The sequence below is a fragment of the Rhyacophila brunnea genome, unplaced genomic scaffold (genome assembly GCF_057557595.1).
Source record: "Rhyacophila brunnea isolate RB1 unplaced genomic scaffold, BYU_Rbru_1.0 scaffold_12, whole genome shotgun sequence".
In the NCBI taxonomy this organism is placed as follows: Eukaryota; Metazoa; Arthropoda; class Insecta; order Trichoptera; family Rhyacophilidae; genus Rhyacophila; species Rhyacophila brunnea.
In genome coordinates this window covers 4,847,167-4,869,767 of record NW_028232774.1, presented here as the reverse complement: position 1 = coordinate 4,869,767, position 22,601 = coordinate 4,847,167, and the positions used below count along the sequence as shown (strand labels likewise).

At 35.6% G+C, this 22,601-nt stretch overlaps 1 protein-coding gene across 1 annotated transcript in view; it reads left to right on the top strand.

Moving 5' to 3' along the window:
• LOC147077680 (uncharacterized) overlaps window positions 1-18,539 on the top strand; it is a 184,891-nt gene extending 166,352 nt beyond the window's left edge. Inside the window, exons 6-7 of the mRNA XM_085960630.1 lie at window positions 15,423-15,615; window positions 17,960-18,539. Of these exons, the coding sequence (XP_085816756.1) occupies window positions 15,423-15,615; window positions 17,960-18,231 (465 nt within the window). The 3' untranslated portion in view covers window positions 18,232-18,539. The remainder of the gene's footprint in view (window positions 1-15,422; window positions 15,616-17,959) is intronic.
• Window positions 18,540-22,601: the final 4,062 nt, after the last annotated feature.

The following is a 22,601-nucleotide window of genomic DNA, read 5'->3' as shown; positions in this document are numbered from 1 at the left end:
GTTCAAAATATTATCTATGAATGTCATGCCGATAGTATTTTAACTTACGCACACGTAAAAACTGTTAAAATTAATTGGAATTTGCATGAATAATTAATAATAAATCAAATTACTAATATCATTATAGTAGGCACTCTTCATCAGTGTCATTCTTCAGTGAATTTACGGAGACGGAGCACGTTCAAAATATTCTGCAAAATGACGAAACCATACACTAAATTTGTCGCCGCGACAGCGTGACAGTAGGCGATATGCACATCAATTTGATTCGCGCTTTAGGCGCGGCCGACTGAACGACGAGACAAGCCGAGAAACGTTTTGATCACGGCACCAAAAAATATTCAAAACTAGAAATCCGAAGCTACGAGCAAGAAAAATTGGAAGACACAAATTGATATGGCTTGACTGCACAAATAGATACCTATGCTATCACACTGGGTTTTCAATATAGGATAACCACAGCACAGTACAGTAGTAGACAGATGTGTTCCAAGTTTTACTCCGTGTTATAGGAGCAATAATAAGTAGAGCCGTAGATCATTGGCAAGGCGGAATAACAATTGTGGTCAGAAAATAAATAACTTCAGATTTAAAGATGATTTTACATTAATCGATGCTGATGAAAGAAGACTCACAGAGTTGATACACTGGATAGAGGATGAGAGAAAAATACGGACTTCTTATTAATAGGAATAAGAAAAGTTAATGGTTATCGATCGGGCTAACCTTCTAACTGCAGCAAGTATACTCCAAAACCTATAAACTGTGGATAAGTTTATATATATGGGATAGACCTGTGGGATGTGATCACTGTGGAAGCCATGGTGTGATGGATGAAGAGGTCGTCAGAAGGGGAAATGAAAAGTCGAGTTTTGGTGGTTGCTCCGATGGATGGAGGAGCGAGTTTTATTTGCAGCGTAAACAGTCGGTACAAGAGTATGTTACAGTAGTTATGTTACAATACTTATGATACTGAACCGAGGTCCGAGTCTCGGTACAGAGCGATACAGAGACTGAGATACTAACAGACCGGGAACTTATATTCGAGTGATATGTCCAATGATTTATGATCCGCTATTTATTGATGTACTCACAATCAAAATAATATCTTGAAAAGAATATTTATGAAATAAGGAGTAAATTAGGAGTTTGCGTCACCGGATATAGCTGACTTTGTGGAAAATGGATATCGCGGAAATAGTCTGCAGTAAGTTATTTACTGAGTTTACAATAATTAGACACTGCGGGGAAATTGATATTATGAAATTATTATATATAAAAAGGCGGATGTGAAGCAGAAATAAGAAGGCGAATACGGATTGCGAAAAATGCGCTGACACGTCTTACAACTACATGAAAGAATTGGGGAATTTTAATTGCCACGAAAATTATGCTTGTGCAAACCATTACTGTTCTTCATATTTTTTTACTGTGTTGAGTAATGGACCTTGAAATCAAGGAAGCGGAAGGCAATAATTGATGCCTTCGAAATGTGATGGCGACGAATGTTTCGTATTTCTTGGACAGAGCACAGGACGAACCAGTCAATCATCCAGAGACTACACATAAATTAACGACTCTCGACATTATGTCTGAGACATATTCTGCAATTTCTGGACATATTGTTCGGCGCGGTTCGGATAACCTGGAGAAACTGGTGGTTTTAGGAAGCGAGGAAGGTGAAGCAGCGGAAGAGTGTTGGAGCGACCAATAAGTGAAGGTGCTTACTAGGGGCAGGGTTCACTCTGCCCTGAGAGAAGCGGAGGACCGAGAGGGGCCTTGGTCGCTCAGAACATGACGGAATTTCAAAATGGTCACGATCATAGCCCTCACATCCTGAAGCGGGCCTCCAGGCTACAATCTTTGGTGGCCTTCTACCTATCGCTAAAAGGCAATGAGACACTACACAAGCATTTTTCAAATGGTGTTCGAGGTAAAATTATGGGTATTAAGTGTATTTTAGCGATTTTTTGTATTTTTGAAAACATCTACTTGAATAATTATGAAATTATCGAGTATCGTCACATAATAATTAAAAATTGTATCTCATAACCGAATATTTTATAATGTTTATATTGTCAAAGTAAAATAGCGCCACAGGCGATTTTTTTACTATTAAAGCACACTTTTGATGTGCGTTTATCTAACTTATTTGATCCACCCGCCACACCGGGCCCCCAGACCAGAGCCCTGTCAGCCCCCCTTGTGGGAGCCATGGTTACGATACTCAGCCATGAGGGTACAAATAATAATATAGAAGCTTTGATAATGATGACACCTTTTACCTGCATTGATATCAAGTAACAATTCTATAAACTTTCAGGGACGTCGTTTTTCTCATACTTCTAATGTTGTTTTATACTCCTACACTGGTTTACGCCTACGCCGTTTATGTATGAGTGTATTTGGAGTACGGTATGGCCCATAATAAGTATTCCTAAATAAATCCTTCTTATGATAATGTTTCTCGTTGGTATTATCCCAATTAAAATGTTTACAGGTATGCACGCGCCTTCAAACTTTGAATCTTTAATCATAAGCCAACCGACGCGAAAATTTCCCTATAAAATATTCATCTCGCAAAATTTCTCTCCAGACTTCTTTTGAATGGATTTTCTGATTCATTCCACGACTCCTCGTTGATAATAATTCGAAGGCTTATCAGGGCGGAGTATGAAAGAGGTCTTTTTAAATTCCAAGAACATCCTTTTCATACATTTTTGATGAATAAAAATAATATATAATACACGCAGGAAATATATAATACACAAGCGTGTACTTGTGTATTTCGTTGAGACTTCTTTCACTTGTGGCTGAAAAGATATTTTGGACTTTAAATAATTATTGAAGTCAACGTTCAAGACGTGTATAATTTATTTCAATTTCAATTTATTTATTTTTTTAACATATTGTGGACATTACAAATTATAAGTTTAAGACGTTCACAACATGACACACAGTGATGTACTTTGCATTTTGTTTTTGAAACTTTATTTTTCTGTGTAAAATTGTATGTTTTTTGTTTTCGAAATTTTATTTTTCTGTATTAAATTGTACTTAAGTATGTTTTAATTTAATTTGTTTTTCTGTTATTATTATTATTATATTCTACTTTGTAATATTTGTTATAATGTAAATCTCATGTTGTGTACGTCCTGAATTTTGATTTGTTATGTCCAAAATGTTTTGTATTCTTAAATAAATAAATAAATAAACGACATGAAACATTATTATAGAGAAGAAGAAAAAAGTATATGAAAGCGATAAAAATGAAAATATAAAAAATCGGTGCGTGTACCTACTTATGTAAGCGCGTTAGAAGTTATACTTCTTTTGGCGTAACAAAACAAAATAAAACTTAGTAACAACACTCTGACGTTTAATCGTTCTTTTACATAAGGAATTGCAAATGGCCGACAATAATAAATTCGCAACGCAAAAATTTTACCATCAAACTTGCGTTTGTATACAGCTGACTGATTCGCAGCTATTTTCATACTGTCGTAACGGTGTGCGCGCGCAGCTCTCAATTTCACTCTGGCCTCAAAATAAGTATAACTTCAAAAAGAGAACATAATATAAACACACAAAAGCAGTGAAAATACAATTATACATCTATAGAAGTTCAAAGAAGTACACCGAGTTTGCTAAGGAGACCCTATTTTAAGAATTTATAAAATAGCGTCCACCTAAACTCGCTCTCACGAAGTGGAATATATCAACACCCGAAGCAATTTGATTTAGCTTAAGGCATTCCAGCGCATCTATTCTATACACAAGACTGATTTCAGCCACTACGGCAGCTATCTAGGGTAGGTTTGTATCGTAGTATTAACACTTATTGTAACAATTACAATAAGTTAGCCGTCTAAACAGTCAAAACTGTCTGCCACAGCCAAAAGAGGTGCTGTTAAAACATAGCACCTATTGTAACAATTACAATTATCTTATTGTAATTGTTACAATAATAGTGCTAATACTTCGATACAAACCTACCCTAGATAGCTGCCGTAGCGGACGAAAGCAGTCTTTTGTATAGAATAGATGCGCTGGACCTCAAAACTAATAATATATCGTTTATGACTATTTTTGATTTTCAAGTTTATAATATATCGATAGTATCTATAGTTAGATAAAATAGAACCTTATTAATAAGGAGCATAATATAAGTAGAATATAATTAACTATTTCTTATATTCAACGAATAATTAAGATTTTAAGAATGTATCATTCTAATTATTGAAAATACATAATTTTGAAAAACACTTTCTGAGAGAGTCTATAACCTAATAGTTTCTATAACCAATAGAAAAAAACTTTTTTTTGAAAAAAGTAAGCCACCCCGACGGGGAATCGAACCCTATATATCCCAGGCTTACGCCCCATCCGTCGCATTTGCCAATATGCTACGGAGTGACATACTAATTGCGACAAATTTTAACTATTGGTCAATTTTAATACCTACTCATCAGCGCTCTTCCAAATCTAGCTACTTTGGCAATCGATTTTTGTTTCTTAAATCAAAGTAGGTATCTATTACTAACCGTGGATTTCTCCAATATTTTTTTATGATGTAACTTACTTGCACTTGATAATAATTATTTTTAATTAACTATTTTTTTTATTCACCGAATAATTCACAAGATTTAAAAAAAAAGATTTTTTCTATTGGTTATAATATACTCTCTCGGAAAGTGTTTTTCAAAATTATGTATTTTTATAAGTAGAATAATATTATAGTTAATAGATATTATTATGCATAGTATCTATCATCTCTCCTGATGTATCATTTGAGTTCATTAATTTAATAAATTGACTGCACTCCAAAGTTGCTTTTAAATACATCAGCCGTAAAGCCAGTGACTCTTGTCAAATATTGAATATTCGGCGCCCTTCGCCGGCTTAGTATCCCGCCAAATATTTATTCAAGCGACTTTGTTGTCGGGTCAACCGTATATTAATGAAAATACAAAATGAAAATGTTGCCATGTTTGCACGGTTTTCGCAAAATGTAAATAGGCCCGAGTAAATAATACCGAAAATCAAATAATAAATCCTTTAAAATCTCGCGAAAAATTCACTTTCATTCCTCACGTAACTCATCTGCGGCGCGGAGCTGTATTTTTTATACTTTTAAATAAAAATTTCACCGAGAATAAGACATATAAAATATATGTAAAACATAACCAAACACTTACCTAAGTCTGTAGAACCTTTTTTCATCCCATGATAAAAATAAACGTACAGCTCCGTGGCAGCAGGTGTTGCAAACTTTTCTACCCCCGAATACATGTTTTTATTAGATTTAATAACACGGTAAGAGTTTTATAGCGCTAATATGAAAGCCTGCTAACTGCTCGCGGACGTTTTTTACTTAAAACGCAGATGTAATATTGAAAACTTTATTTTAATACCATCGTCATAATCTCCACCACTGGACGAAGGTATCTCTTTGCGGTATTCACCCTAGTGAATCGTTAATCTTATATTGTCACCAAATTGCAATACATCTCCCAATAGTCCCAATCCTGGACCAGATCAGATACCCATTACCAAGGCATTGACTGATTTACAGTGTTTATATAGGGAAGACAATATCATTCTACATAAGTCTTTCCTTTCATCATGCGTTGGTGTACATCAAGGGTGGCGAATCTACGGCACGCGTGCCATTGGTGGCAAGCGAGATAATTTTGCAAGGCACGCGTTTGAAGAGAAAAAAACTACCAATAATAATAATAAATGACAGATCGCATAGCAGGCAAATCCTCTTCAAGGATAAGCATTACGTTTAATTTAAATATATAATTGCATAGGTCAGTCCTTAAGGTTCAAATAGACTAATGACGATCGGGCACATATATGCTAAGAGCGATTTATTGTCTATGATCATAATATCTATGCCATTCCGACAGATTATACATATATATTGTATGACAGCTATGACATCGTATTTACACTCTGTGACACCCTGTGACACAGGACGCCAACATAAGAAACGGGGTTTTCGGCATTTATATGACCGATCGTCAGAGAGTCTATCACACACTAACCTCATCAGGCGGTGAAGGGTGCCGCACTGCGAACCTCTAATTTATTCAATTAATTTTAACAGTTTCTACGTGTGCGTACGTTAAAATTACCTACAATATCATATCCATAGATAATATTTTGAACAGAACTCAACCTGCAGGCAGTAGATAATATACAATATTCTTGTAGAAAATACATAGTGCCAACCACAAAAAACAATAAACGTGATTTCGACTTGATTCGAAAAAGTGTATATGTCTAGAAAATGATAAAAACGTCATGCAGTGCGGTTCAACGTGGGGTGACCTCATTGTTGTTTTGGTGATTTCGGCAGATTTTGCCAACTGACAATGTTCTTTTAAAGGTTCAAAATATGCTACGGGATGGGACCATCAATCTGATAACATTTTAAACAGCAAGAAAACCGGCATTATACCCTTTTTTCCCGTAGCGGCAGCTTACTGTGACGTCACGTGATAGTCAGCGACATGCACCATAATATATTTCACACTTTATTTTCATTTTGACATAATGTATGCCTTATGTCATACGTTTAGTATTTTAGTTATTATTGCCAGTTTTTAATATTATATCCTCGTTCGGTTTATGTGTGTATCTTTTATGGATAAAAATAAACGGCGCGCGCATGGAAATTAATCACTCTGCAGTAGGCGGTACATCACAATGGCCATAATATACTAGTCATTGTATCGAGGAAGTTGAAATTTAGTATCGCTGTAACCTCTTAATTACTCTATTATTAAAATGAAATGGCCAGTATAGTATGATCCAGGTGGCGCGTGGTGGTTTTAAAAGCTGCCCGATCCAATATTTTTATTTTCACCTAACCCCTCTGTCTCAGTTTATTATCTTCCAGCAACCATTTATATGTCAAAGTAAAACTTGTTAGGGTAATCGTAATGGAATCGTATGTACTTACGTGAAAAGTGAAATAAATTAATCATATTTGAGGAGCAAACATTCAAAACGTGATTTGTCACATAGATGTTGAGCTGAGATAATCAAGAAAAACATATTGTACTCAAAATGGTTTTTTTATTATAAAACTGTTTAAGGAAAGAATTTTAAACCTGGTATTTTGTATAATCCAAATTTCGCGGAAGTGGTTCATTTTTTGATTTGAAATTTGGACAAAACACGATTTGCATGAAACTTGTGGGCAAAACACTATTGAATGAAAATCAAGGCATTATATTTTTTTATAGGATAAAAGATTCTTTGAACACTGATTCTGGTTTCCTTTCATAGATTTAAATATGGACTATCAGAATTGACAATAAACGGCATTTTTCAAAATGTGTGACAAATCACTTTTTGAATGTTTGCTCCTCATTTGTGTTAATAATTGAAATAGTTATTATTTTATTACAATAAACATAATATTTTATTATTTATACTACGTACGATTTTATCGTATTAGTATTGTATTCTAAATCTTGATTACATGGAAATATATTTTTGACACTTAGAGGCCATCCATGGACTGAAACCGTATGCGGTTTAGATCCGTGTGCCATACTAAACTTATGATTTGTGTTCATGAAAATATATTTTCACTAAATTTGTAAGTGTAAGTATATGCTATAAACGGATATGATCAGATGCTTATAATATACTTTGTGAAAATATATTTCCATGAACAGAAAAGATAAGCTTAGTATGGCACACGGTTCGAAACCGCATACGGTTTAAGTCCATGGATGGCCTATTAGGTACTTTATTTTGACATCCTTTAAAGCAAGTGACTATAATATATTTGCGCAGATGCTACTTATTGTCATGTTTTTTTCTTGAATCATGTAATTGAACTGGCGACTGAAAATATTCAAATAAATTTTAAAATTTTAATAGGGGTCCGGAAATAGTTCAAAACGGGGCTACGGTGGCTATCGACGGTAGTTTATCATATTTATGTATTGAGGAAGTTAATTGTTACAATAAATTGTAGAAGTAATAAGTCAAAAAGTGCTATGTTTTAACTGCCCCTCTCTGGGCTGGGTTGACTTTTAGAGTGAGATAGACAGTTTAGATGGCTAACTTTTTGTAACAATTATTATAAAACCTCAATACCTACACTTACATAAATATGATAAAGTGGGTGAATATTTATCACTTTAACCAACAAGGATCAAAAAGACGCATAATAAATTAATATATCAGAGACGTGGTCGACCTCTGTTAAGTCAAATATTAAGAGATATAGAAAGACACCTTCATATTATTTGTATTCTTTTTCGGAGAGAAAACTGCGCATTTACCTCCCTCAAGCAAAGGAGACTTTATTCACAAAAAAAAATATGACTTTACCTTTATCGAAAATGAGATGATCATTTTCTTGAGTGTTGCAACACCGGCTCGTTATTTTCTTGCGTAAATTTTGTTTATTTCTGATACCGTTGTAATTCAATCAACGGCGACAAGAATTTTAACGCCACCTCGAAAAAAGATCTCCGAAGATGATTTTTTTAAATAATTTTCATCGAAAATGGACCATACCGTGACACTTAATAACGGGAAATATTATAAAATATCCACTGAACTTCAAGTATTGGTTAATAGAATTTTGAGTACCAGTTTTTAATAATGATAAAATAATATTCATTCAATAATAGACATTTAGACACCGATACCGAGCGACTTACTTAGACAAATACAAAATACTATAGTTTATAGCAGGGTTTCTCAAACTTTTTCTGCAATGGAACACTTCGCAAACCCGGAAATTTTAACGGAACACTTAGCTTATTTTTTAAATTGATTCCTACTATTTTTTAAATTTAAAAAAAATGTTATCAAAACACATTATTAAGTAATTACATATTTTAAAATATACAACTACTTATAATATAATATAAACATAAAAATATGAATAAATAAAGCACTTAGGTAATGACTTTCATAATTTTGAGTCCTTGAAGTTGCATTCTAATATCTAGTGTGGCGTCGAGCCTGTTTCTGCACTATGACTTCGTTGCATCATAAATAGAAAACCCCGCTTCGGATAAATAGGTAGTAGAAAACGGAAGTAAAACAATCATGGCCCCCACATCCTGAAGCGGGCCCTCGGGCTAGGATCTTTGACGGGCCCCCTATCTATCTCTAATGTCAATGGCAGTGTGACATATCACATTAACATTTTTCAAATTTTGTTACAGTTCAAATTAAGGGCCCTTTTTCAGTGTATTATTAACTATTTTTTTCTATTTTCAATACATCTTCAATACTTTCTTCGTGGAGTTGTCGAGTATCAATACGTAATCAAATATAATCAAAAATTACATCGTTCAATTATATAATTTAAAATTAACAATGTATAATGCGACTTTTTTTAACACAATGCTTACGGGTCCTTTTAATTAATTTTGTAATTAACGTGTTAATTTGCATTTGAAAAGTAATTAGCAAAAACACAATTTTGTGCGGCCCATAAGCTATGGGCTAAGCAAATTTGTGATGTGTGTTTATGTTACTTATCTCATCAACCCGCCTCGCCGGGCCCAATCAGACCCGTGCCCGCAGGCTAAAGCCCTGAGGGCCATGAAAACAATAATAGCTTGTTTTGAAAAATTGGGGTACTCTTCTAACAAACTCGGCCAAAAATCATTTAAAGGCTGATCTTTAAATCAGGGTCACTAATTAAATCAATAAGATTTTCACAGTCACTTGCGCTTAAGCCTACTGGTTTAGCTGTCACGGAAAATGGATTCCGAACCCAGGAATCGTCCTTACTAGTTTTCAGACAATATTTCAAAAGTGGATAAAACCTTTCCAAATTGTCGCGGAACACCTATTCAGGTTCGGCGGAACATAGTTTGGGAACCCTGGTTTATAGAGTCACTATACAAATAATATCTAATTCACAAAATCAAAATTAATTTGTAAAATATATTCTACTGTAGGGGAAGCTGTTGTACCTTGGACAGGGTTGTACCTCGAACACATGCATGTTTTTGTATGTTGGCGCCATTTTATCTTAAAATTTACAATAGTAGTTTGATTACCTTCATCTTAGTGGATAATTAACGCTAGTTTTAGATGGCAAGCGGCACGCGTGTTTATGTGAAGTGAGTTTGAAAATTTTCGTTCGTAAAAGTAAGTTTTTTTCATTTTTTTTTTTGTAAATATATGCCATACTATGTTTTTTGTGTGAATAAGTAATAGTGTAATTGAATTAAATTTCATATGTCCATAACATTGGGTTATTATAGATTTTGTATTCCTTACCTAAAAAAAACTATTAATTGTTTTTGTCATTTTGGCGTGGTGTTGTACCTTGGACATAAAAAATGCGTTGTACCTCGAACATGTCCAAGGTACAACGCGTTTGCCACCCATATTGTGTATGACTATGATTAGTATTGTTCATTCATTTAAACATTCAATTTAATTCAAACTATTGTTTAAACTTGTTCCAGGTGTTTACTTAATATGCCTCGTACGTATTAAGACAGGAATCAAGAGGGTTCGCCCGGATAACGAAAAAATACACAGTGCAATCCGTTTAATAAAATAACATAAATATACGCTGAACAGAGCTCCGAAACTAAACGGGTTACTCAGAAGCACAATAAGAAAGTATATTCATCATTTTGAAAATACTGAAAAGCCTGCACCCTTTATGAAAATCTTGCTTTAAAGAAAATTTTCAGTGAAGAAGAAGAACATAATATGTTGCTGCAATACATTACAGAAGCTGCATCTTTGCAGTATGCCTTCTATGATAAGACCTCACCCCAAAGCTGCCCCACGGAAAAATAATCGCCAGGGGCGAGAAAAGGGTCGATCTCGTAGTCTGACTGATACACCGGAGAAATTAAGAATCGAGGATAAGAAGAAAACCAAGCTGGCGAAGACTTAAAATATTATTCCATCGAAAAAAACTAATTATGTTCTTAAAAAAGTTTCTGCTGTTAAGAAAAAGCTATTAGTTAGTTTCGAATCTTCATCAGCAGAGTCATCGGCTGATAATTTTGCACTTCAAGACTCCAGCGATTCAGAAGGACCTCAAGAATTTCCAGATGAATTTTAATCTACACTGAATTTAGAATATCAAGTGGGGAATTTTGTAATTTTTCTTTATGAAAGAGAATAATTATTTTTTAGGAAAGATCCTAGAAATATGCAAGGATGGAGCCAAGATTAGCTCAATGCAAAAATCGCTAAAGGGTTGGAAATGGTCGGAGAACATCGACTCGAAGAATTATCCTTGAGGTGACGTAATCCAGAAAATTCTACTACCTGAAAAATTCCAATCTAAATTTACTTAATTTACTAAATTTTAAATCTACATTTATCAAGTTAAGGAAATGGTCAAGTATTAGGGTGATAAGGAAGAGATAATTGAGGTTTTATTATTAAATACGATTCATTTTATGTGATATAATATCTACCTAATTCTAATTAAGATAATTATGGTTTATAATTAAGTATAACTGTTATGAAAAAATGTTCTTCTGTTCCATAAAATATATTTGTAAAAAGCTTATTTTCTTTTGTCGTAATAAACAAGCGAATACGAATTTAATAAATCTGTGTTTTTATTTAGCATAGGTACCTAAATGTCCCCTTATTATGATTTTTAAATGTATGTCCAAGGTACAACCTTCATATGTTCGAGGTACAACACCCCTGTTGTACCTTGGACCTAAATCCACATTTTTTTATATGGCCTAAAATCACCATAAATATCAAGATATTTAATTTGATACATGTATCAAAGCATGCGCAACAGATGCTAAAATCAAACCAACTAAAGTTGGCAATTTTACCTATAACCAGTCATTTATGAAAAATCAAAAACAGAAAATAGGTCCGAGGTACAACAGGTTCCCCTACATATTATCATTCTACTGGTCTTTTTTTAAATTCGTTCTTATTTATTTTGATTTATTTGAAGTCACGTACAATTAATAATAAACAGCTCATTAATAAGTCAAGTATACCTCTCCCCAATTCACCTCATTTATTCACCGGCTAAACACATACATAATACGCATTTATTATATTATTATTTTAATCATCGTAAACTACGTAGGTAGGTATACGATATTGTATGGTCTCGCGAAAACCTACGATTCATTGAGTTATCTGATAATAAACTAAATTATTCTAATAGCCTCATATACTCTAAAAATATTATATCTCTCAGTGGTATTCATTTTCATAATTTCTAATGGCATTATTTTTATATGTACTTGCTTCTAAACCAAAGCCTTCCCAAACATTGTAGATTTGCGTGTAATCATAGATACAGACCTACAAACTTATCTGTAGAATGGCGAAAAATGGAACTACAAGCTACCATAGGACGCCATTTTGAAAATTTCATTCGAATGTCAGATTTTTTCCAGTTACGAGTCTTGATTAGGTAGTTTTCGACAGTGGCTCCATTCTTCAGATAAGTTTGTAGGTCTGTAATAAAATATATTAAACAATATGACACATACATTTTCCTCTATTCAATTTTCAAAATGTTCACATTGTTTTTAAGAGGTCAACGTGACGTGAGATTAAAGAAAAAATAAGGTATAGGTAGGACTAGTATATTTTGCAGCCTTGTCTGAACATTTTGTCGACTTTGTAGGAAAGATGCAAAAATGTATTTTTATTATTATTATCCCCAAACTTTTATCATTCTAAATATTAAAATTCATGATCATATAAAATAATATATACAAATTCCATAAAAAGGTATTATTGTAAACATCGTCGTTTGACATTGAGAATAAAGCCATATTTTCGTCAGTGACGTCCCGTGGGGGTAGGCAGATTGAGCGTCACTTAGGGGCAGCAGTTATCCGAAGGACGGCAAATCGAAGAGAAGCATTAGCCGGCTCGCACATCACAACTCGCCTTGTGTGCCTGACGGCCATAAATCAAATTTTCTGAGACCCCCGACGAATGTTGCATGCTACAACCTCGCACATCTGCCTAGCGGCAAACGTCAAACGCGAAAAAGGAAAAGTCTCTCATCTGCCATTTGTATTGTGTTGATTGTATGAACAAACGTCAAACGCGGTGACCAGCGATGAGCGAGCAATGACAGTGTAGACAGAGATAGAGACAGAAATGGCCGATGGCCGCAGGCTGTGCGCTTGCGCAGAGCCGACATTTTTCGAGATCGACATGCAGGCTTTGGCCAATGCAACTCGACGCATGTCGCAGCGTCGCAGAGTTGCAGTTGCATCGGCCAATCTGCGAAGCTCCATTTGATAACGTTTGTTTCTTGGTTTACGATGACGTCACATCGACGAATTCGTCGTAAGACGCATGCGGCGAGTTCTGATGTGCGAGCCCACTTAGGTATATATAGAAATAGCTACTTAAACTTAGTAATAAAGGAAATGTCTTTCCATTAAAAAAATCAGCTCACTGGTTGGAAACAAAGTGTATTAATTACTATAAAAGATTTAACAGGACTGTAATTTTTTGTCGGGTTCGCGATATCTAGTTTACTTCCGATGTCCTTGGACGTCGCGTCCTTGGTCGCGCTTAAATTACATTTGAATTATAGGTAGGTACATACTTACCTAATTTAAAATGTATCCAAATATTTTTGCCTGTCAGTCGTGAGTTTTGGCAGTTCTTACATGTATTTTTAAATGTACCTATCTGAAACCGTGGACTCGCAATATTTGTCTATTGAAGCAGAGATGGCATTTAGTAGTATATATTTTGTTAGTAATGTATCCATACAACATATTTCTTAGATATTGGTGTCATGAAACGATGATTAAAAATACGTATAAAAAATGGGGCGGCATTTTGTCTTGGTACGTCACTGATTTTCGTACATTAGATGTCCTTGGTTATAGCACCTTTAAAATTATTCGTTTGACAAAACGTGCTTCATATATTTAATTTATAAATAAAAATATAATAAAATACATTTGGTAAGCTTTCGTAATAATTGATATTTTGCTTTCAAATTTTTCGATAATTTGAACGTGTGACCCACTATAAATATTTAGGAAGATGGGTCAATGATAAATGGTACCAGTCTCAGAAAATAAAAACTAGAATTGAGATCGTCTTTCTCAAAATGAGACGCCTTCTTAGCAATTGCAACCGTGGCCTAGGTCTGAGACGTATGATTCGTTGTTATGTTCTCTCAATTATTATATTCTATGGTATGGAAGTAAGGACGCTAAGCCAAAAGATGTCATGGAAAATTGATGCTTTCGAGATGTGGCCGTATAGACGCATCCCATTGATATTAATATGGACGAAGCATCTGGAACAAAAAATGACACTCACTTTTTGTCGGATCTGCCGAATGGCATAATCTGTTCTAACGCTTACAATAAAGGTGATATTGCTATAAATCCCCAATGCTTTTTGTCGGGTCTGCCGAATGGTTCGGTTCGAACGGGTTTGCTCAAATAAACATCGACACTAGAAACACTGTTCTAACGCCATTACAATAAAGGTGATATTGCTATAAATTCCCGATGCGTGATATCGCATATTGGAAATTGCGTGACGTCTACCTATACATGTGCGAATGTCGCTATGCGCGAATTTACTTGCTAAGTACTTTATTGAGTGCGTCGTCCATTAATAATGTCATTGACGCATCCTCAAAATTCCTTGGACTGACCGGGTGACAAAAATGTTGACATTCTCAATCGAATGGAATAGGAACAAGAAGTTCTGTATGGTATCAAAATTAGAAAACTACAGAATCTCGCCCACATTATGATAGGATAAAAATATATCATTACGACACCGTATTTCGTGGCTGAAGCACCTCCGTGATTAGCATGAGTACAGCTCCACTAAACTGTTCCGGGAAGCAGATGATTAGGAAAAGATCGCCTTGGTGGTAGCCTATCTCTGCTAAAGCCTCAATTACATTGAGCGAGTTTACAAGCTGCTAGCCGGCGAGTTTAAAAGCGGGCGAGTCAGATAGTGCGATAGTGATGATGACACACAAAATTTTCCACTCGCTCAGTAGCCAATAAGCTAGCGAGTTGAAAACATGTGTTGTTTCTTTAATTTGCTTGTACTCGCAGCTAGTTCACTAGCAACTACGATAACAAGCCGACACGCCATCGAGTAGCGAGTAAAGTAGCCCGGCTTTCAACTTTTCTCGTAAATTGTTTACAATCTGCTAGTAAACTAGTTAGATGATTAAAATTAAACTAACAGATAGTCAATTCGCCGGCTAGTAGCTTGTAAACTCGCTCCATGTCATCGAGCCTTAAGGGGTGGTATATAAGAAGAAGGAGAATATAGTATAATTTTTTGGTCCATTCTGTCATATAACAGCCACAAATACTAATACACACTATAGAAACTTTGACCTTTACGATGCGATGTGTTACTTTTACATGACATAAAATAAATAATAAACTTTCTATCCACAGGTGGAAAACTCGCTGTCCACGTACGAGCCCCACGCATGCGTGGTGGTCTACAGCGTGACGTCACGGGCGTCGTTCGCGCATGCGCGTGACATCCTGAACTACCTGTGGCACCAGAACTGCACGAGGGAGAGAGCCGTGATAGTTGTCGGCAACAAGGCCGACTTGGCAAGGTCCAGGGTCATCAGCACGAATGGTGAGATGACTTATTTACAATTTTCTACCAGATTCAAATAGTTATTTTATATAGTAAAGATACAAGTTCTATATTTTACAACAAATAATAGCAGGTACTGGAAAACAAGTAACTTTACTATAGCCTTACAGTACACTCTCAGTAATCTACCGCTCGATTATCCGACAACTACTATAATCCACCGTTATTTTACTAGTTGAAAGCACAAAATCAAGCTCCATAATTCGCCGGTATTCGATTGTCAAATTCAGTAGTCCGCTGCGTACAAGTATACAACGCAGATGAACTTCTTCTTCGTAAAACGTACGTTCATCGCGAAGAAAGTAATGTACCAGGGAGGAAAGTGCCCAAGGACCGCATCACAGTTATTATGCCGTGCTCCAATGCAACCGGGACAGACAAAATTAAGCTTTTGGTCATAGGGTAAGCCAGGAAACCTAAGCCATTTAAGAATATCTGCCTCAGTGAACAACTAGTTATGTCAAGTGATTTACCTACTATTTAATATTTAGTTTATAAATATGTATAATTTAGTAAATACTTGATTTTGATTATAAATAAAACCGTAATTTGCTAGTACAAGTTTCTCAAAAAAGCAATTTTTACGAAATACATACTTGTTTTAATTTTTACCATATTTTGTATGTATGCACTATAATCTGCCGCTTTCACTAATTGGACACTCGTCTGGTTTTTGGGGTGGCGGATTACTGAGAGAGTACTGTATATGCATGAATTTTAAAAATACAACCTCAGCATTGAATGTTTTAAAAATATTTCCCTCCCATCAATTCTACGAGTTGTTTCAACAGTATGATATTAAAGCGATGAGCAACCTATCTTTTCACGAGGGCCAAATTAAATACCACAAACGTTTTAGGGGGCACACTTTATATTCAAAAAAGAAATACGTCCATAAACAAAGTTTCGATATTAGGCTTATTTTCGGAAACAATAATTCTCTCCAAAATCAGTCGTGAGTCTAATTTGCTTTATCGAACCATATTTCTTTTTCGCGTAGTTAAGTATATCATTTTTTTATTTATATTCACATTTTCAATATTATAAATTAAAATATTCCCAATAAATATATAGTAAATGTATAGAGTTTGCAACACTGTTTAGATTTAGGGATTCCCCAATTATTCCACAATCAAAATTTGGGAGCATTGCATGTAGCTAGCATCCTGCATAGCCCTTGCCTACATATTTCCTAATTGTACGATTACTTTTTTTAAGTTTCGTAAGTATTCTGAAAAAACATTCCGACCATATCCGATCCTAATAAGATATGGCCCTCCACATAGTAGAAGTTTGTATTAACAGATTTTGTTTTTACGAGAAATGGATGTCAGCCACTTGCTCAACCTATTAGGTCCATACTCTGGCTCATACACAAATTGAAAAAAATGTGTGTACTTGCCAGACCCAGGATTCGAACCTGGGACCCACTACGCGATAGGCCAACGCGCCGCGCGGCCATCGTGGGACTGTTTAAGAAATCTACAAAATTGTTTAATTCTACCCAATTTTAAGATTCTAAATAGATGGAGGAACGTGATAGAGGAGTCGGTCGTTTGCTTTTTTCCAAACGGTCACATTGTTACGTTTACATTTTGTATGACATTCGATACTAAGCTGATCAACCGGTATTTAGCTTCAGTTAGGTTATGACATTTCATACATTGAGACTATAGCCCGCCATAGGTACTGCACTAGACGATCCGCCGCCCTGAATAACAAACACACATTCTCGAGTCATAACACATAGGTATTTTCAAAAACATCTACAAAACTTTAATATTATTTACTGAATAATAAAATATTTATAGGTAAAGGTATCGGAGGGGGTGAACGTATGTGCTGTTCTTACCCCAGATGTTATTATTTTCTTATTTAGAAGGTTGCGTTGAGTGTGCGTGATATGGTAAATTCGGGTAGTGATGAATAATACACAGTGGTGGCATTTTCTTGGTTTTATATTGTATATATAAAGTTTGGATAAACACGGCACTAATACAGGACTATCACATTGGTTTTATGTTGAATATGAAGGTTTACAGAATGATTTGTATTTAGGTTGAACGTTACGCAAAGTTGCGCGTGTAAATGGACTACAATGTTGAAAGGCCGAAATGCAACTGATTCATTGACTGTCATATCCTGTTCGTATTATTGCCTATGCTATATAAATGAGCATAGACAATAATGCGTCAGTTGTAAGATTGAGTAAATCTCTACAAAGGTACCTATGAACAATGTAAACCAAAAATATAGCAAAATAACTTGTTTAATCCATGGTCTGCCATCTAAATAACCGAAAATCCTTTATACCTTTTTACAGACGGGAAATCCTTAGCTGCCTCCCGCGACTGCAAATTCATAGAGACGTCCAGCGGAATCCAGCACAACATCGATGAACTTCTCGTCGGAGTCCTTAAGCAAGTCCGTCTGCGAACGGCGGCCAGTGGAGCCGCAAATGCCGCTGGAGGAAACCCAGGCGCCGGGAACGCGGGACCCCCACCGAACAATGGCAACGCGGCACGATCACTTTTGCATAGATTTTGCCCATCGAGCGCACGTGCTAGGAGTTGTGAAAATCTGCATGCACTCTAAATTTATATGATTATATACTATTGGATTATAATGTGAAGTTTCGCTGAAGATAAATCGTTCAAAAATGTAACGGGAAAATTTTAAAAAAAGCTGTCAAAATCTATACACAAATAGGGTTGTCAACCGTCCCGGATTGGCCGGGATTGTCCCGGAATTGGAATCGCTATCCCTAATCCAGGATGAATGCTAAATTGTCCCGGAAATTTAGGGAAAACTATTCCAAAATTGACATCGTGTAGATCCGTTGAACGTTCTTCCAACGTACGTTAAAATAAAAAATAAAGAATGTTTTCAATTGACATGGGAGCAATTATCCGTTTTTCCAAATATATTACAATTCATAATTGACATGGTTGCGTTATAATAATAAATACACAGATCTTCGATTGGGGTTTCCTGCTCTGAGCTAAGAGCAAAACGATTACAAACGATGGGCAGAGTATTAATTCAAAAACAATGAAAAATCGGTCGAGCTGATGAAAATTTTGTCTTTCATTTTGTCCATTCCTGCGTGTAATGCTTACCCAGAAAGAGTACTTATTTAGTATTGAGCTATTTGTCCCGGAATCGTCACAGAAAAAGTTGGCAACCCTACATACAAATAAAGTTTTTATAAATTCCTTTTGTGCTAGAACTATTTTCAGATATCGTTATTATCTATACATCATATTAGCTACGGCACTGAACAGGGGTGGACTGCTGAACTCAAACCAGTCACTGAGGGTTTTAAGCCGTGACCTTGCTAACCAGGAATCCTCCCTGAAATGACATGATGCAGAAATTGATAGGTAATTTTCTGAATGTCGCATTATGTTGCCAAAGTAAAGTTGTGTTACGAATACAAAAATATATTTTAGCAATACGTGGAGTAGTTTTTACGCGATTGTTAATTTCGCAGAATTAGTGCCCAGGATTCTGAGGCATTCTGTGAACACGGACAAGTGTCATATTTTTATTTCTACGAGATAGTAGGCGTGACTTAAAATGTCTTAATAGGTATACTGAAGTAACATTTTTTCGCTGACCTGATTCTCTTGTTAATGACATATCTGTACCTTGGATGCGGTCTTAAAGACCTGGCAGAAAAAAATGGGATGCCTCCACCAAAGGCTGGCACACATATATGTTTTTTTTTTTCAAATATCAAATGGCGAATGGAGATAACCCCTTTCACTCCTGATCATTACACCAGCCAATTCTTGACTGGACATGGTGGCTTCGCTGACAGGCTCTGTGAGTTTGGTCTTGTTACCCGTTCAACATGTCCATGTGGCGGAGAAATACAGGATGCGAACCACATCCTCTGAGAATGGCCTAAAATGTGTACGGAAAAGGAAGAGGTGCTCAAGTCGGTTCAACCAGCTCTTGGGCCCATCGGACCGTCCGAACTGGTCGCCTCAAAGGCCAATTTTACTGCATTTAGAAAATTTGCCGCGTCATACTGCCAACGTGAAGATCTCTTCACTTAACATGTTCGGCAGTTTTGTATAAGCTTTAATTTGTTGCTTACTTAAATTTTTAATATTGCCTCTACGTGCTCATTTTTCACATTTGAGTGCATGGCGACCTTAGTCTTGGGTAACTGCTCCTGAGACATTCCCAGTCATAAAAAAAATGATGCTTTACATCCAAACGTAGGGTCCCGTGATACGCCCGATTAAGACTGGGTGTGCTACGTGGCAGGTGTGGTTTGGTGAAGCCATTAACTTCAATGTACCTTAGATTCATACTACCAACGTGTAGATCTCTTCACTTCGATTATTCGGCAGTTTTGTATTAGCTTTTATTACTTTTTAGAATTTTATTGTTAGTATTGCCTGATTAATACCGGGTGTGATACGGGGCGGCTGTGGTCTCGTGGGACCATGAACTTCAATATACCAATTATTGGAGCCAAAGGTTTAAGTCCAATCCCACCGTAAATAAGTGATTTACATGTACCTTAATCATCATACCCGATATGTCCAATACACACGTTGAGTAGGTACCTATATTCATAACAAAAAAGCAAAATAATCCTTAAAACAATAAAGCCTTAAGTACCAAGGGTACGACAAATCTTTAATCGCGTTTTCCCGAAAGTGTTCTTTTGATCTTAAGATAGTTTGACTCTCAGGTACAGAAGGTATTATCTAATATAAATAATTTATCAATTGTATATGCAGTATTTTCTAAAATTACATTGCTATACATGATTTCAAATTCAATAAACAATTCTATACAACCAATTTCAATATATTATATATAATGTCTCCCTAATTACTTATTATTTATTTGAAATATACGGCCTAAATATTTATTATGATTATTTATCGGGGGTAATTTAGAAGTCCAGGTATCGAATAACAATAGCACGCACCTGTAGAATACCTGTAAAATATTATTTATGTCAAACCTTAATTAATATTTTCAGACAAACTGTAATTATTATCCAATTTAATTATGATAACAGTCTATTGAACAAAGCGTGGTTTTCAAAGCTGTGTTCATTTTCACCAAAATAAAATCTTCGCCGAAGAAAACCCAAAAGCGTCTCTCTGGAAAATCACATCAGCCTAAAGAATGATGTAACTCAGAATGTAAGTATACAGAATGTTCTGAAAGTTACTTCGAATAAAAAAGTTAAAAATATTTTAATCAATTCTACAATGGAGATAAACAACTCAATCCGTGTCAGCATATTGATCTGCGATATTAAATACATTACCGCAATTACAAATTCTTCAACATCCATTTCCCGTAGAGTCCAATTATGGTAAACTCAGTAAATTCTTTCTTTTCTTTCGACCATGTCTGATCCTAATAGGATCATATGGGCCTCCACAGAGTAGAGGTTTATATTGACAGATTTTGTTTTTTACGAGAATCAGCCACTTGCTCAACCTATTAGGTCCATACCCTGACACACACAAATTGAAAAACAATATGTGTACTTTGCATGATGGCCGCGCGGCTTAAGCGTTGGACTATAACGCCGTGGGTCCCAGGTTCAGTAAATAGCTTACTGCAATTATTATATCCGCGACAACCATTTTTCCACATAGTCAGCTATATCCGCTGACGCAAACTCCATATAGTAGCTGACTTAATTATATTAATTATTTCCTAAATATGCTCTTCAAGATATTATTTTGATTGTGAGTATGTCAATAAATAGCGGATCATAATTCATTGAACATGTCACTCGAATATAAGTTCCCGGTCTGTTAGTATATCAGTCTCTGTATCGCTCCGCACAGCATCCCATTCTACCGAGATTCGGACTTCAGAACAGTATCATAAGTATTGTAACATAACCACTGTAACATACTCTTGTACCGACTGTTTACGCTGCAAATTAAATTCGCTCCTCCATCCATCCGAGCAACCACAAATCTCGATCTCTTCAACGTGTGACGTAACGTATGGTTGTAACGATTGATACATTACTCTGAGCAACTGTTTGCTCTTATCTAATCGGATTCCTTTTGGCATTATTAGAGCGACGTTTGCATTCATGCACCTACACTACACTTCATCAGAACACATATTGTCTCTTGATAATGGCCTTTTCAACGAGCCGAAACGTCGAGGAAAGAAGTACATACGGTGGAAACCCAAAAATCTATTACGCGTCTACAGACGGTTTTCCATTTTCGGTATTCATATGGACAGTTGGTTTTCTTCTTTAATATGGTCAAATATATGGTTGTCGCCATAAATCATGTCCTGAATTTAAGCCTTGAAGCTCATGAATTCAACCGCTAGTACCTAATTAAAGTCAAAAATGCTTACTCTACAGTAGAGCTGCAGGTGAAGCATTTTTTCAGCTTGGGAATCGTTTGGAAAACGAAGATAATCAACTGCCATTAAATAGGCATGATATGCCAAATAATCCTCTTAGTCGTGGCAAATTGGTGGGATGTGACAGGTCTGGTCAATTGTCCCAAAATTCCATTATACAAAACGTGTTGAGATGAAACCCAATATTGAACGGTTTGGATCGTTAAAAATAAGCACAAGACGCAGAAATAATTATTATGTATTATCATTATCATCAGCCTGAATGTATCCACTGCTGGATGAAGGTCTCTCCAAGCTGATTCCACTTCTCTCGGTCGATCCAGCGGCCTCTAGATCTACCTTGCGGACGTTCTGTACCTCTTGGATGACTGTATGACTAAATTTGTCCAACGATTGTCCCTTCTTCGAGCTATGTTTCAAGCCCATCTACATTTTTACGAAGCTTTTAACGAACTCTGTCACATCGCAAACCCTTGTCTGCTTTCTTTTCCACTCATTTTTTTGTCCTGTATATAATATTGTGATCTAATCAAACAGTTTTAAATTTTTTCTATATATTATTATACTCGTCTATTTGTTTTCTGCAA